The sequence below is a fragment of the Heterocephalus glaber genome, unplaced genomic scaffold, assembly GCF_053883595.1.
Source record: "Heterocephalus glaber isolate CG9 unplaced genomic scaffold, H.glaber_assembly_v1.0 deba00001481, whole genome shotgun sequence".
NCBI lineage: Eukaryota > Metazoa > Chordata > Mammalia > Rodentia > Bathyergidae > Heterocephalus > Heterocephalus glaber.
In genome coordinates this window covers 18093050-18109124 of record NW_028258317.1, presented here as the reverse complement: position 1 = coordinate 18109124, position 16075 = coordinate 18093050, and the positions used below count along the sequence as shown (strand labels likewise).

The 16075-nt window shown below is 43.5% G+C and overlaps 1 protein-coding gene across 9 annotated transcripts in view; it reads left to right on the top strand.

Moving 5' to 3' along the window:
• Positions 1 to 16075, top strand: part of Dnai1 (dynein axonemal intermediate chain 1) — a 63204-nt gene that overhangs the window by 21487 nt on the left and 25642 nt on the right. For 4 of the 9 annotated variants that reach the window (XM_004838424.3, XM_021252979.2, XM_021252977.2 and 1 more), the window contains 8 exons: positions 2371 to 2469; positions 2657 to 2737; positions 6960 to 7086; positions 7359 to 7474; positions 7707 to 7826; positions 8917 to 8976; positions 10436 to 10570; positions 14431 to 14515. In XM_004838424.3, the coding sequence (XP_004838481.2) occupies positions 2371 to 2469; positions 2657 to 2737; positions 6960 to 7086; positions 7359 to 7474; positions 7707 to 7826; positions 8917 to 8976; positions 10436 to 10570; positions 14431 to 14515 (823 nt within the window). Of the gene's footprint in view, positions 1 to 2370; positions 2470 to 2656; positions 2738 to 6959; positions 7087 to 7358; positions 7475 to 7706; positions 7827 to 8916; positions 8977 to 10435; positions 10571 to 14430; positions 14516 to 16075 lie in introns of those variants that run through there. The other 5 variants (XM_021252980.2, XM_087183743.1, XM_087183742.1 and 2 more) reach the window with 5 other exon arrangements.

Below are 16075 nucleotides of genomic sequence, written 5' to 3'. Positions count from 1 at the left end.
AAGTTCCATCCTAGGATAACCTTTTAATTAACAGGTGATGTTATATCCTCTCAGATGTTTCTGCATATATAAAAATTATATGTATTTATTTTTTCAATAAAATCAAACTGTATAGATTATTTTATGATCTGTTTTTTTCATAAAATATTTAGAATATCTTTCACTGCTAGAAAATATACTTTTGTAGCATCATTTGAAATTACTACATAATATTTTGCCATATGTTCCATAAAACTATACCATAATTTGTTCAACCATGCTCCATTGTTGGACATTTAAAAGTTTTTCCTCTTTCTATTACGATCAGTTTTTTTGTTTTCTTGGGGGGTTTTCTTGGTACCAGGGATCAAACTCGGGACCTTGTGCTTGTGAGGCAGGCGGCAGAACCACTGAGCTAAATCCTCAGCCCCTACGATCAGTTCTTTAATGAGCCTTCATACATCTAAATATTTGCTGATGTGCCGCAGACCAGCTGCAGTTGATGTAGGGTAGGAAGGGGAGATGTCCTGGGACGGCGATGAGAAAGAACCTCCACAAGCAATGTTCAGGGTCCCTCTGAGAAGTCTCAGGGTCTACTTTATTTTTATATCTTTAAGCAATAGCTGGGAGGCATTGGGCGGAACATGTTTACATTTTAAATTGCCTTAGCAATTTCTATTGAAGTAAAGGTTATTTTTTTTTGTTAAACAAAGTACAATTCCTCTAAGCTGTGTCATTTCATTGAACATCATGAATACATATTTAAAAATCACAATTGTCCCCTTATTTACCCACACCTAAACAGAACAGAAAGTAACTTAATCAAAATCTTTATATCACCGGGGGTACAAGCAAGATTTAATCAACTAAGTGTCAAACTTGTGGTCACCAGCTGGCCCTTGAGAAACTGCACAATGGTTAATATAGTTTGCTATTAGCTCTCTATTTTACTTTACCTCTATTCATCTTAACTAAATGTCATTTAGGTTCATAGTCCATGAGCAGGAGATATTTACAGCACTTTGAGAAATATTGAGTAACTTGTCTCCTTAATGCATTTACCTGTCTTAACGTTCTTTCTATTTCCCATTTTCCACTATTTCTTACATCTAAAGTCTGTCTTTCCAATCTCTTCGTAAGACCCCTTTAGTAAAAAGAATGTCAACAATAAGAGGGGGAGTTATAGTAGTGGGGAAACAGAGGGGGTTTCAGGAGAGGTTTCTTTAGAAGTGGGTGTGGCAATAGAACTAAGAGAAACTGGAATTTGGGACTTGTGAGCCAGATCAGATTTCAGTACATCATTACCAATTAACCTCATGGAGAGTTCGTTGTTAGTCACAAACACAATGACTCCTGTGACCAGAGGAACAATTATAAACATTATGGCAAGAAAAAATAAAACATGAGGGTAGGATGTGTTCCACCCTTTCTTTCCCCCAGCTGGAACTTTGTCAAGCAACATTGGAGGTCGGTTGGGCTTTGCCACTGATGTCCTTGACTATTTCTGTAATATAAATTTATCCACATAGAAATTTGTGTCAATTAATATAAATAGTTATTAGGTTTTGGTAAAAATTTCCAAATTGCTCTTTAAGAAGGTTGTCTTAATTTATAGGTGCCTACTTTCCTACAAACTAACCAACAATGGATGATAGTTTGCTTGTTTTACAGTTTGCCAGTTTTATGTTTAAAAAAAGCATTGATGTTATATATCTTTTCTTCTTTTTTTTTTTTTTTGGTACCAAGGATGGAACTCGGGATCTTGTGCTTGGGAGGCAGGCGGCAGCACCACTGAGCTAAATCCCCGGCCCTATGTTATATATCTTTAATGGCTAGTGAGGGTGAAGATTTTTAAAATATGTCATGGCCATTTTGGCAAGGTGTTTAACTATTAGGGAAAACAAAACTTCTAGCCCTTGAGGGTTAAAGTAAGAGAGTATTGTTTTAAGAGTAACCTTAAGTTGACAAATTGGAAGGTCAAGTATAAATTAGAGTATAGATTAAATAACAGCTTGGCATCCTTTCTGAATATCTAAGCCTCTTTGCATAAAACTCAGCCTTTGGCATTTAGTCCTGGACAGTACCTTCCAGACTGTAAGGAGTCAGTAAGTAGAGCCAGTTCTTCTGTTCTAATTACTGGGGACACAGGCCTTCCGTATGCAGCTAAGCCCTTTCCCTCCAGGGTGGGGGTGGCTGTGATCTTCGAGGGAATGAGAACCCTAGCCTGAGCAATTCTTTTGGACACTTCCATGTGTGGTGTGCTGTATATTGTGTACTCTGTGTACAACAGCAGAGCTTGGCTTCTAAGAGGATGAAGGGGCTTCCTGCAGGATTACTTGCTTGTCAAAGCATGTCAGGTATTCCCAAGTCTTATATGAGGTTTTTGTGCAGGATGAAGATTCAGGAACTGAAGTGGGAGAAGGGGCAGATGAATGGACACAGTCCAAAGCCACAGTTAGACCCCCTGATCAGCTGGACTTGACTGATGCGGTGAGCAGCCTCCTATCTTTGTTCCTTCTACCTCCTCCAGCGTCAGAGATATGTTCTTCCATAGAACAGATTAGAAGCCTGCAGGGAAGCTGGGTGTAAGATGTCTGCTGGTACCTTGGGAAGCACTAAGCCTCAGAGGAGATAGGGGAGCTTCACATGTGATCCTCTTGGTATTTCTATCCATCAGGAGTTAAAGGAGGAGTTCACCCGGATCCTGACAGCCAACAACCCACATGCACCCCAGAATATTGTCAGGTACAGCTTCAAAGTAAGTCATTCCCTCCTGGGAAGGGCCTCTGTATTTTCTTGGAGTGGCAGTGACTTCCCACATTGCAAAAGCCTCTTGGTTATTCTAGGAAATCATTGTTAAACTGAGGTCCTTGGCTAGAATTCTAGAATTTTATGTGGAGTTTTCCAGAGATTTTAAAAATTTCTTTATGAATCTCCCTTTCAGTCTTGCTAATTACAGTTTCCTAAATGCCTTGCAGAGTCACTTTTCTTTTCCAGATTCTTTAAATGAATCATTTGGTTAGAAAAATACTTTTCCAGGAAAAAAAGAAAGAAAAATATGTTTTCAATATGTAGAACACATTTTTAACTAACATAAGCTATTGAATCTTCAGAAGCTGGACTTTTCTCCAGCCAGATACCTGGGTAGAGCACAGACTCCCTTCTACACAAGAAGATGTTGGTCTCTCTCCCACCCCAGGCCTCCCTACCTGAGAGAAAGCCCCAGCAAACTCTACATGTAACATTTCTTGACATCACGTCCGGGAAGGCAGATGACCCTATGTATTAGCTAGCTTTCTGGTTGATAGAACACAATAACTAACACTCACAATTTAAAAGAGAAGAGTTTTAATTTTGCTCATGGTTTCAGGGGGTTCAATCCATGAGTGACTGGCAATGAAGAAACATCATGGTGGAAGGACATCATGGAGCACAGCTGCTTAGCTCCTGGCAGCTGAGCAGCAGAGCAAGGGCACAGTGCCAGCAAGGAAGGGGCCAGCGACCATGACCCACCAAGACACACTCAGGCCGTCCCCAACTCAGCTTCCAAGCTGCAGTTAAGCTCAACCACCACACTCCATGACTCCTTTAGCACCCATGACGTGGCAAGTCCTCACTTGCTAGACCTGTGTGTGGCGGGTCTTTAGGGGGGATAACACTTATTTTTAGCCATCACAAGGTCAGCTCCTGTAAGGAAGGACTGAAGAGGATTTCAGACTACATTTTGAACTAAAGCAGAAGTGAAGCTTATGTTTTTTAAAATTTCATTTTGAAACCTAATTGTTCCATGCTTACTGTTTGCTAGTATCAGATCCTATTATTAGATCTTTTACATAGGCTATTACATATACTCCTATATTTCTTTGATATAGGAATATTTTTGTCTTCATTTTATGGAAACCAAGGTTAGATTAGATAAAACAAAGTACAAAAGTCATGTAGCCAGGATTCAAGGCAAGATTTGAATTAGTTTGTCTGATTCCAAAGCAACATTACATTGCTTCTTTAAAATGTTTTAAAATATATATGTACAAAATTTTGAATAGATAATAGAAACCCATAGTAAAAATTTCAAATGATTCAAACAGCAATGAAAATAAGACCTCCCTCTGTCCTGTGTCTTTCTCCTTGGAGACAACAGTTTTTTTCTCTTTTTTTGATTTTATTTTTTGACACAGAGTCTCACTATGCAGTACACACTGCCCTCGAACTCACTATGTAGCCCAGGCTGGCCTTGAACTCACAACGATCCTCCTGCCTCAGCCTACTGAGTGCTGGGATTACAGGCGTGTGCCACTATGCCTGGCTGTTTTTTTAAAAATAGATTTATTGAGACATAGTTTACATATCATATAATTTACTCAAAGTATGCAGTTCAGTGGCTTTTAGTATATTCATAGACTGTGAAACTATTTGACACAATCAATTTTAGAACTTTTTTTTTTTTGGTACCGGGGATCGAACTCGGGTCCTTGTGCTTGTGCAGCAGGCAGTGAAACCACTGAGCTAAATCCCTGGCCCCAATTTTAGAACTTTTTATTTCTCTCCAAAGAAATCCCACACCTCTTGGCTGTCACCACCCAGTCCTCCATCCTTTCTAGCCCAGGACAGCACTAAAATATTTTCTGTCTGTATAGATTTGCCTATTCTAGACATTTCGTAAGATGGAATCATACAATATATGGTCTTATGTGACTGGCTTCATTCTTTCATTCAGCACGTTTCTGCATCTACGTTTTAGCATATGTCAATACTTCATTTCTTTTTATTGCTAAATAATATTCTATTGTATGAATATACTGCATTTTATTTATCCATTCATCAGTTGGTGGACGTTTGGATTGTTTCTGCTTTTTGGCTATTATGAACAATGCTGGTATGAACATTTGTGTACAAATCTTTGTGAAAAATTTCTCAAACACACTGCTTTTTATTCAGATTGTGTAGTCAACCCCTCTACAAGAGGTTGAGACAAATCCAGCCATATTTCTTGAAAAATGTTGTTCATGAATTTTGGTAATGGCCTCCCTTGCACAACCTACAAAGGTCAGAGGGAAGCTGCCATACTCTTCCTGACGTTGTGCTGGACTGTAATACACCCTCTGGCTTCCTGTCCTGGTGTGGAAAACAGGGTCCCTCTATGACTCAGTGAGTTGGCTGTGCAGGCAAAGACTTACACTGCAAGCTTGGTTTCAATGCACTCCTCTTACCCTTCCTTAGAGTTAACTACTAGGTGGGTAGCACTAGGCTCCCAAGAAAGCTCATCCCATCCACCCTTCTGACAGCCTCCCAGGCCTGCCCGACATCCTTGCACAGAGCTGGTCTCCATCTTATTGATGAGCTTTCAGTCTCCAAAGCTTCCTTGATGTGCTAGAGAGGGGAGGCAGATACTTCTGATCTAGGTGTGTCCCCCCTCCTTTTGCAGAAGCAATGGTGTGTGAATTCCATTCCTAAACTGAAGGGGAGATTCTCAGTGAACTCTGCAGATGGAAGACATGTGGTGACGCACACCTGTAATCCAGCACTCTGGGAAGCTGACACAAGAAGATTGCAAGTTTGAGCCCAGCCTGAGCAACTTAGTGACTTAGCAAGACATTGTCTTAAAAATAATTTTTAAAAATTTAAAGGGCTAGGGATGTAGCTCAGTGAAAAGACTTTGGGTTCAAAAAAATGATAAAAGTGCTGGGGGCAGGATAAAAGTAAAGTTTCAAATAACAACTATATGGAGAATTTATTCCCATGAGACTCTCCATCATTATAATAGTATTTTATTGAATATTAATATTTAGCACTTATTATATCAAGTGCTGTTAATTTTTTCATTATTTTCAATATTCACACTATCTTGCAAATTAGACATCAGTACCTTACTTGACAAATGAAGAAACTGGGGGTTAGAGTGGTTAAGACAATATCACGCGAGTAATAATGGGCAGACTAAGAATTTGAACCCAATTCCTCCTACCTCCAAAGACCATGTTCTTAACCTCTGCACTGTTCTGTCTCCTCAGCATCTGAGTTACCGAGAGAGGAAGGGTTTCATAGTGATGATTGAAGGCAGAGTTTCCCAAATTGTTATAGTGAATATTCCAGCCCTCCAGGGGCAGATAGGTCTGGTGTTGCTGGAGCCCATGGGCTTGTTTCCTCTTCTGTGAGATTATCTCAGTATGTCAAACAAATATAATATTTTACATAATTTAGGAAGGGTTGGACAGAACTATTTTAAAAGAAAGAAGAGACCCCTGGTCTCTAGGCCAATTTTAGTGGTTGCTAGGATGCTGATCAATGAAGAAGCATCTACAGGAACAAGAATATAGGCTCTGTGAATGCAGGGATTGTGTCCTCTTTCGCTCAGGTTTTAATCCCAGACACTTAGAAAATACTTGACGCATTGTAGCTGCTCAAAAATTGTTTTTGGAAAAATGAATAAACAGGAATGCCTGGGCTGTAAGCCTAATCCTGCTTCTCATTTGCTGTGTGACTTGAACAAGTGCCAAACCCAAATCTTCTCTGGATCTTGGTGGTCCTCTTGGATGGAACCAGGGAGACTGGGATTTGGTTGTCTCTTGATAATCTATCCAACTCTGGAATCCAGAAAGTACACCTCCAGGTGGGCCATGCCAAGTGCATTTTTGATGATAATGTCTGACTCGTCCAGCATGGGGAAGTGAGTTGGATCATGTGGTGTGGATGCAGGAGACAAGGCACCTGAACCAGTAATAGGCAAACATAGAGCTCCTTTGTGTTGGAAGGGGAAGATCTTTTAAAATAAATATTAAATAAAAACTTTTTAAAAATTATTTCATTTTCCTCCTCTTCTTTAAACTGAAATACAGTTAAAACTTTACGTTAATAAGGATTTGGTCACATATTTCCTTAAACAGCAATAAATTATTTGATCTTAGAAAATGAAGGCAGACTACGTTCTGACATCAGCCCTTTTAGGGACCCCTGGTCTGACTCAGATGCTCTCTTCTTAGGAAGGCACATATAAACCTATTGGCTTTGTGAACCAGTTGGCAGTTCACTTCAGCCAGGTTGGGAACCTGATCCCCAAAGATTCAGATGAAGGACGGCGGCAGCACTACCGTGATGAGATGGTGGCAGGTAGGACGGTGGCCCACCCTGAGGCTGCAGATCTGAGCCTGGTCTCCTTTCTCTGATCACTTTAAGCAGTTGATTCCTGAACCAGAACTTTTCAGAACCTCTATTACATAATGTCCAATAACTGGATGTCCTGAAAAATAACTCATGACACTTAGGCCAAAACAACTCCAGGGACAGGAAGGGTCTAAAAGACAGCAACCAAGAAGGCTCTCTCTGCCAGGGACTGGGAGAGTAGGCTTGGACTTTGAGCTCATGGCCAATGTCTTAACAAGGTCCACAGGAGTCTGCCAGGGTGGTGCTTTCAGATGCAGGAAACCTTGATGAAGATGAAGAGCCCAAGGAACCAGCAATTGAAGCTGAGAGTCAAATAGATATGGCTATAGCTGAGGTATGGATGATGTTGCCCTCTATCCCATCCCTCTTAGCTCAACCCATGGACAGATAGAGGCTTTGGTGGGAAGGAAGGAGGTCAAAAGTGAAAACTTAGAACCTGCAGGTGCCAACATGTCTGGCAGCATCCTCTCTCCCACCTCCATCCTAGCCCAATGCAGAGCTTCCCCCTACTCCTGATTTCTCACCACCTCCATCTCACAGCTGATCCTCTGGGTCTTTGTTTCCAGGTAGCTGAAAAAGTGGCTGAAGAAGAATTGATGACTCATAAGCAGCCCAAGGACCGAAAGCTTACCAACCAGTTTAACTTCAGTGACAGAGCTTCACAGACCCTTAACCACCCTCTCCGGGTAGAGCCACTGCAGTCCTTTTGCTTTGAAGCTTTGTTCTGTGCATGGTAGAGAAAGCAGCCCTGACTCCACTCCTACCACCCTTCATCTTGGCAGGGGTAACAGGGAAGACTACAGCTTACCTCTCCAAGGAGAGCTGAGAGAACACAGTCAAGTCCCAGTAACCCATCTGGGCAGTTCAAGAGGAGTGACAAGGAGTCCAGGTCCCCCAGAACGTCACTGAGAAGCTGAAACTTGAGCTGGCTTTGAAGAGTAAAAATTAGGACCTGTGGAAAACAGAGGAGGTCACCATGTGCAGGGGTGTAAGGAGGCTAGGAACCAATTCAATGAAGTTGGTAGTCACTGTGGTAGACAAGCTAGGAAAAGCTAAAAGCTTCCCTGAATTGTAAGTATGGAGGATCCTAAGAACCAGGCTGAAAGGACCTCATAGGATTTTAGGTGAGAGACATGCACAGAAGGGTAGTGTTCTACAGAAATGAGTCTGCGATGGAGACAAAGTCTAGAGGGTATGTTTTTGGCAGCACCTGAACATCCTTTGCAGTTCTGATAGATAATCTGAGGGATACAAAATGGGGAGATGGTTATTTTCCCTGGTAGAGTCAGAGACCCCAGTATTAGAGAGAAGCCTTCTTAGAATAAGGGACATTATCCCCAAACCTGTTGGAAAGCTGACCTCTATGCCCGTGCCTGAAAGCTGGTGGTAGGCTAGCTTCTTATGGATCTGCTTGGAATTTATCTTGATTAAAACTGACACAATCAAGCTTCACTGCCCTTGCTTTCTAGCTTAGTCTTCTGAAGGCGGCCAGAACAGAAAAAAATGTAGGCTTTTTGTTTGTTTTATTTTTTGATACTGGGGATCAAACTCAGGACCTCGTGCTTGCAAGGCAGGCATGATGCCACTGAGCTAAATCCCCCACCCAGAAAAATGTAGGCTTTGAATACATCATCCTATCCTTTGCCCAGGCTACTCTTTACTTCCCCAGTCCCCGCCTCAGCTCCAACCAAAATGCTTCTCCAAAAGATGCACTGTTGGATTAAGTGAGAACAAGTGAGAGCATTCTGTGGGTTTTCTGTTGTCACTGTTCTTTAGGATCGAGAATGCCAGATGGAGCCTCCCCCTAGGACAAACTTTTCAGCCACAGCCAATCAGGTAAGACCCTGGGCTACCCTGAAACCCATCACCACCCCCACTCTCATGAATCCTTGTCACATTCAACAGCAAAGGAGATACTGACCAGTTAAGGACTGCTGAGGCAGTCTGTCTTGCTTATCCATCCACTTCATGTCCATTGTCCTGAGCATCTGGTCTCTGAACATGAGACATATAAATAGTAGGGCTCACACAGAGAGATCGGGATCAGCCACATGCCCACAGGACAAGATTGTTCAAGGTGGAAACAGCTTCCTTCAGAACTAGGAGAGAATGGTTGTTCTCATGGACTCTCTGGCACCCTTGGGACCCTGTGCCTGATTGGGCACAGGGTGAAGTGTTAGCACTGATCCTGTCCTCCTGGGAGCCTACAGTACTCCTATAGATCCTCCTCTTTCCTTCTCAAGTCCTCTTGGATGGCCATGCTGATTTACACAGGATATGGTGCTAGGAGACCTAAGCTCAGGCCCTAGCTCTGTTGTTTCTTTTGTTTGGTTGGTTTGGTTTGGTTTGGTTTTGTGAGACAGGGTCTTACTATGTAGTTCAGGCAGGCCTTGAACTCACTATGTAGCCCAGGCTGGCCTCAAACTTGCAATAATCCTCCGGCTTCAGGCCTCCAGAAAGCTGGGATTACAGATGTGTACCACCACACCTGGCTACTGCTTCTACTGTAAGATCCTGAGCAAACCATATGTCAGTTTCTTTCTTAATCTCTCCATTTCTGTGATGAGAATGGCAGACAGCCCCCCAGGGTTGTTGGAGGGCTCTGAATGAGATAACAAATACTGAGTACTTTTCAGTATGGAGTACTGGCCTGAGTAAACTTTTTAAACGTAAGGTGTGCCAATCTGGCCTCCAGGTGGCAGTGACTGCCCAGCTCTGGGGTGCACTCTGTGTGATCTATGGCATTTTCCCAGCTCCAGATTCTTGCTGCTTTCTCTGCTGCTATCCTTTGGCTTCCTGTTCTTCAAATCCAGTTGGCAGGGCTTTACTTACATTTTGTTTATCTCCTTTTAATGCTGAGGTATGGTCAGTGCTATAGATAGCCTGATCTATTATGTTTATCCCATCTCCATGGGAGGAGATATTTTTACAATTTCCTAACTCAGAGTCTTCTAAATCACATACACAAAAATGTGAGCTAACCTGATATTTGCCCATTTGTTCTGCCTAATGAGAGTGTAGTCTAGAACAATGTTGATCTCCAGCTGAAGACCCAGACCTTGAGCTTCATTCAGGATAGATAAGCTCTGAGAGCTCCTTCATTCCTGTTCCAGAACTGATGGTTAGCAGGGAAGACAGACGTTGAATACATAATGACAATGGAGCAAGCAGAGGCTGTTATGGAGGGATGTGACAAGGATTAACACGTGAAATTCCCAAGCTCTGAAAGCTGAAGAGGAGCTAGCTGGGGGAAGGTTGTGCCGTGTGGTGACCCTCTTACCTTGCCTTTATCTAGTGGGAGATCTATGATGCCTATGTAGAGGAGCTCAAGAAGCAGGAAAAGATCAAAGAGAAGGAGAAGACAAAGACTCCAGTGGCTAAAAAAACAGGGAAGCTGGCCATGAGGAAACTGACATCTATGGAGTCCCAGGTTTGCTGGGGGTGGCCTAGGCTCTATCACAGAATGTCTGAGTGGGGCCTTGGCTGCCAGACAGACAGAAGCCTGGCTGTCTGGGATAGATTCACAGATACTTAAAAGGGTGGCTAATGTTGAGGTATGAATAGATCTTTCCTTGGGGAAGATATAAGGAGAGCTATAATTACCTCTAGCGTTGCACACCTCTTTCCATTTTGATCTAGGTCTGAAGGCTAGCAGAGATTAAGGATCATTGGGCTAAGGGATGACAGAAGATATGGAGTTTCTTGAAAGCATCATATACACCCTGGAAGAGCTGGGGAGTCTGTCTCCCCAGGAGACACCAGTGGATAAGGCACCACTTCCCTGGGGTTTGGGAGGGTGAGAAGTGCTTCTGTTGTCAGTCCTTGAGTTTAATTGTGCCTGACATTTAGGATGAGTCCTCAAGGCCAGGAACCAGGTCAGAGATGGTTGCAATCATCAGTGCCAGGCCAATGGATGGTCATTTTGGACAAGAGTTCCCATCAGTATCCATGTGAGAGTCAGCATAAACATCATGATGTGGGGGGCTTATTGGGACATGACTAACATAGGTTTGGTGTCAGTATGGCACTTATGCTAATGCAACTATAGGAAGTCACTGCAGAAAGGGTCACCACAGGGAGATGAAGAAAGGCAACATTTATCCTTTTGACAGAATGACATCTGGGTCAGGAGCCAGAGTCTCAGTGTGGAGATCAGGATGTGTGTGACCTGCAGGGGAAGAGATCCACAGGAAACTGGGGGCTGGTTTCAGCACCTCGGAGAGCTCCCGCGACCGCTCTTGGGGAAGTGGTTCTGCTCCACTCCAGAATAACACCCAGAGCAATTAAAGGAAGTTCTGCTTCCTTTGTCTGAGATGTTCTCACTTCCTCTAGTTTTTTCTGTCCTGTGACCCTGATGATGTCACATTTGAGGAGAGGTTTGAGCATCCCCTGTAATTCCATTAAGTTTCATTCAGTCACTGACCAGGCACTCAGTGACCATAGCCACAATGGGCACCAGAGCTCTAAGGTGAAGGATGGAACCTCTGTCCTGAGGTTTGCTCTGTTCAAATCCTTGACTTCCATTGCACCATTCCCTACAGGTTAGAGCCTTCAAAGGATCCTTTGACCTAGTTCAGATTCATGTGAAGAGCCAAGTTTTCACTATGGGCACTGTGCTGAGACCTGTGGTCACAAAAACTCTAGTTATAATCATTAAGACCAAGAAGCTGGAAAAAATTTCCTGTGACAGAGCCTGGAAATTGACCTGGGGTCTAAGTACTACCAGAGTTGCTGTACAATACCCTCTGAGGGGAGGAATTCCCCACTCCCATCTCCCACACTGGGCTCTTCCAGCCTGACTGACACAAAAGGGTGTGTTACAGGCAGATCTCAGACCTCTGGGCTAAGAAGCCACAGTGGAGGCAGGACACTGGGGAGAATAATGTACATCCATTCCCCAGTGAGTGTGTTGGTGTGCAACCTCTCCCGAAAGAAACTGAGCTCTAACTAGGATCCCAAGTACTGAACCAGACTGTCTGTGGAATAGAATGGGAGTGACCTTTACCTTCCGCTTTCCCTAGGCCTAGTGCTGGAGGAGAGTAACACCTTTTCTTCAAAGATTTGGGTCTGTCTAGGTTGGTATAAAATTCAGGTGTGCAGGAGGGAAGAAAAGACAACAAGTTCATGATACCTTTGTATCATCAGGTGCCTGATGATGGACGTCAATTCTGTTTCATTAATGATTGAGTGAATGCACAGAAATAAATGCAGGCGTGTGTGATCTGAAAGATTAGACAGGAATGGGGGAAAGGGCTCAGAAGCCACAGGTTCAATCAGAACCAATAAAGCGATGGGGTGCTCAAGCAGCATAGCATCAAGAATAAGGGAGGTAAACACCTACTGTACTCTTTTCAGAGCACATTTGGAGCCCTGAGCTTTCCAGAACCAGAAGTTGGCCAGGCTGAGAAGGGACTGGCTCTCTGGGTAGGGCAAGGAAATAGGTCCTGGAGTCAACAGACCTGGGTTTATATCAAGGTGTGGCCACTTGTTACCTGAGGTTTTCTGAAACTATAATTTCCTCATCTGTAAAGCCACCCTGATGATACCTATTTTACAAAATTGTTGTGAGAACCTAAGATAATTTATGTACAGCCTCTAACATGGCTCTTGCCTGCTACTGATCAATAGATGGTAGTTACTATTGATATCTCATGCCATGGCTGATGGAGTTTGAGAGAGGCCACCTTAGGAAATGCTGACCTGGGGGAATGAGGCACTATCCTGCTACATCAGAGGAACTATCATCATATACATCATTCCTTGTAGCAAGAAGACAGAGATAGGATCATATGTAGAAGGCCTAAGGAGGCAGGTTTTAGCTAACTGGTCATCTGACCACAGAAAGCACTACATCACAGGGGGACAGTCAAGCTATCCAGGCAGCTGCTGAGGGAAGAGAACTGTGCTTTGGTTCAGGGATCAGGGAGAGTTTCTGAGACCATATAAATTTTGAAGACTATGATTGTAAGATTCCAATGTCTGTTCCCCTTGGTCAGTTTTCTGATATAAATTTAGAGTCAGTCTGAGGTGTGGCAAAAGGCCATCAAAGGACAGTTTCCCAGATGCAACTTTATAAGCCTTCACTTAGCTTGACATAATGGTGCATGCCTGTAATTCCAGCACTCGGCAGGCTGAGGTAGGAGGATTGCCACAAGTTCAAAGCCAGCCTAGGCCACATAGTAAGACCCTGTCTCAAAAAAAAAAAAACACAAAACACAAAACAGAACAGAAAGTCTCTACTTTGCTGTTTCCTCTGACACTACACTCCTACTATTGTTACCAAAAACCAGGTTAAGTCATAACATGTTCCTTGTTGCATTTAATTCTCATAATAACCCTATAAGCCAGATATTATCATCCATCCTCACTTTGTCACAAGAATTCTGCAACTCAAGAAAAGTTGAATAACTTGATCAAAGGTGCCATCTGGCTCCTAATTGATGGGATAGTATAGAAATGCAGGTCTGCATGGTTCTAGAACCGATGCTCTTACCACTGCCTGCCACTCCTCAGAATCCATGGATCTGGCCCCCTGGACACCCTCTGGAGGGCTGCCCAATCAGCCTGCCATGTGCCCTAAGTAATTTGGGCCTGCCTTGCCAGCCCCAAACACTTTGCTCTTCTATTAACCCTCCAAGTGGTTTACATTGTAGATTTATAGAATTTCATACAATTAGATTTCTGTTTCTTCATTCAAAATGAGTCATTTTCCCTGATGTTGAAACTTCCTGCTCTTTCTTTGGTCTAGGCAGTGAGCCCTGGGATTAGGTGTCTCAGTTTAGCTTCTTACTCCTCTGCAAGCATATCTCTCCCCTCTTTGGGCCTCTGTGACTTCCTCAACCTATGACTGAGTAAGAAGTTTGGACCAAGAGATCTCTGAAGTCTTAATGGGAGCCTGTCATTTCCTGAGCTGATGAAACCTCTCTGTCCCACCAAAGAAGCCTCCAATCTGTCCTTGTCTGCTGTCCCCTCCAATACTCTGCCTGGGTTTTCTTCTATGCCTTATTTTGTGCTCAGAGACATGCGTTCTCCAAAACAAATTCAGAATGTGAAGCAGGCTCTATGCAAAGGCAAGACAAGTTGGCTTAGGTCCCCTTGTACCACCTGAGAGGGAAGGGTTTCTGGAAGGCAGTGGTAGGATGAACTGGACCTTGAGCCAGGCAAGGATACAATTCCAGAGAGTGTCATGAAGACATTGTTGAACCAATTGCAAGTCCGAGGTCCATCTCAGGGTGTATGACCTTGTCAGGTACTGGCTTATGAGGATGCATGGCTTCTGTATTTCCACAGAGCGATGATATCACCAAAGTGTCCCAAGCTGCTAAAATTGTGGAGCGGATGGTCAACCAGAATACATATGATGATGTTGCTCAAGGTAAGTTTTAAGGTGATAGTATTAGAAATACTTTATAAAAAGCTCATATTTGAGTGTCTCATGCTAAGTCCTATGGGCACAAGGAGGGAAAATCCCTTCCTCCTCTCTGAATGTCATTGAGAAGACAAGACTTTGCAAATCAACTATGAAGAGTGGTCTAGTAGAAGATGATGAGTCTCTGTAGTGATGAGATCTGACAACGGTGTGAGAAGCCCCTGTACATTAGTGATGCCATGTCCTCTTAATAACAGTCCTAGGAAGTAGGGAGAGCAGAGATGATTACCCCTAATTTGCACACAAGGCAGCTAAGGCCAAGGCTACCTGGCTGGTGGGTGTCAGGAAGGACCCAAGTCTAGTTTTTAAGCTTCTTCATTCTGTATTCTGTCCTTAGCTCAGTCAGCTTGGGCATGCTATAAAGCTAGAATGTATGGAATAGAAACTTCTCTTGGAATCCTCAAGGAGTGAAACTGGAAGGTAAGAGGTGAGTGAGAGTAGTCAAGGAAATCTTCAGGAAGGGGAGAGCTGGATGCCAGCTCTAGAATGCTGGGAAGTGGTGAGAGTTCATGCTGGAGAGGCAGTCGAATCCAGTTTATGAAAAGCCTTGGGTACCATAGGGGATATGAGCTCTCTCTACAGATAGTTCAGAGTCACAGAACCTGCCAGGCAGGGACATAGCCCAGTGAGAGCAGGGCTGAAGAAGGCTGTGATTGGACAGAACATAGGGTCAGAGGTGAAGGTGTGAGGTTGCATGGGCCTTGCCACAGCTTATCACCCTGGCTCATAGGGGATGAAGAAAAAGGAGCACTTATAATAGTGAAAGACAAGTACCACCATTATGTTATGCAATTTACATGTACTATATTATTTAATTTTTTTCAGGATAAATACACTGTGAATACCATTATTATCTCCATTTTATAGATGAGAAACTCAGACAGGAATGTTACACAGATAGTGGGAGCTGTGAGTGGTGGTGTCAGAACTCGAACACAGGCCCCTGGGATCCATTGCCTAATCACTTCTCTACCAAGCTACAGAGCCACTGAGCTGGAAGAGATGTTTCAAATAAACACACTCAATAGATCTATCTTGGTGATTAATTAGTGATGAGGCAAAGAAAGAGATTGATTCAGAAACACTTAAATCCTGGGGGCCTGGGAAATTCTGGTGTCTTTGACAGTGCCAGGGAAACGGAATCCTTCCCATGGCATGAACAGCACATTCCCAAGTGGCTTGTATTTCCCTAAGAGGTTGTGCATTTGTTTGGAGCAGCTGCCTCCCCAGAGTTGGCAGCTCCTTACTGCTGGCTGGTCTCCTTTGCTGACAGCCTAGGGCTTGTCTTGGTGACTTGATGCTCATTGCTCACCCATGGGACATAGACACTAAGGCTGCCAAGACCAGCAGCCTAAACAAGCCCCCTCGTTATCATTCAGGCTGGAGACCGACCTTGAGTGCTTTTCAAAGCTGTCAAAGTACAGAGCAGCTGTGAATGAATTTGTCACTCACACAGCTTGGCTTCCTGAAACCCAGCTCTGCAAGTGGCCCACCAAAGGGCTGCAA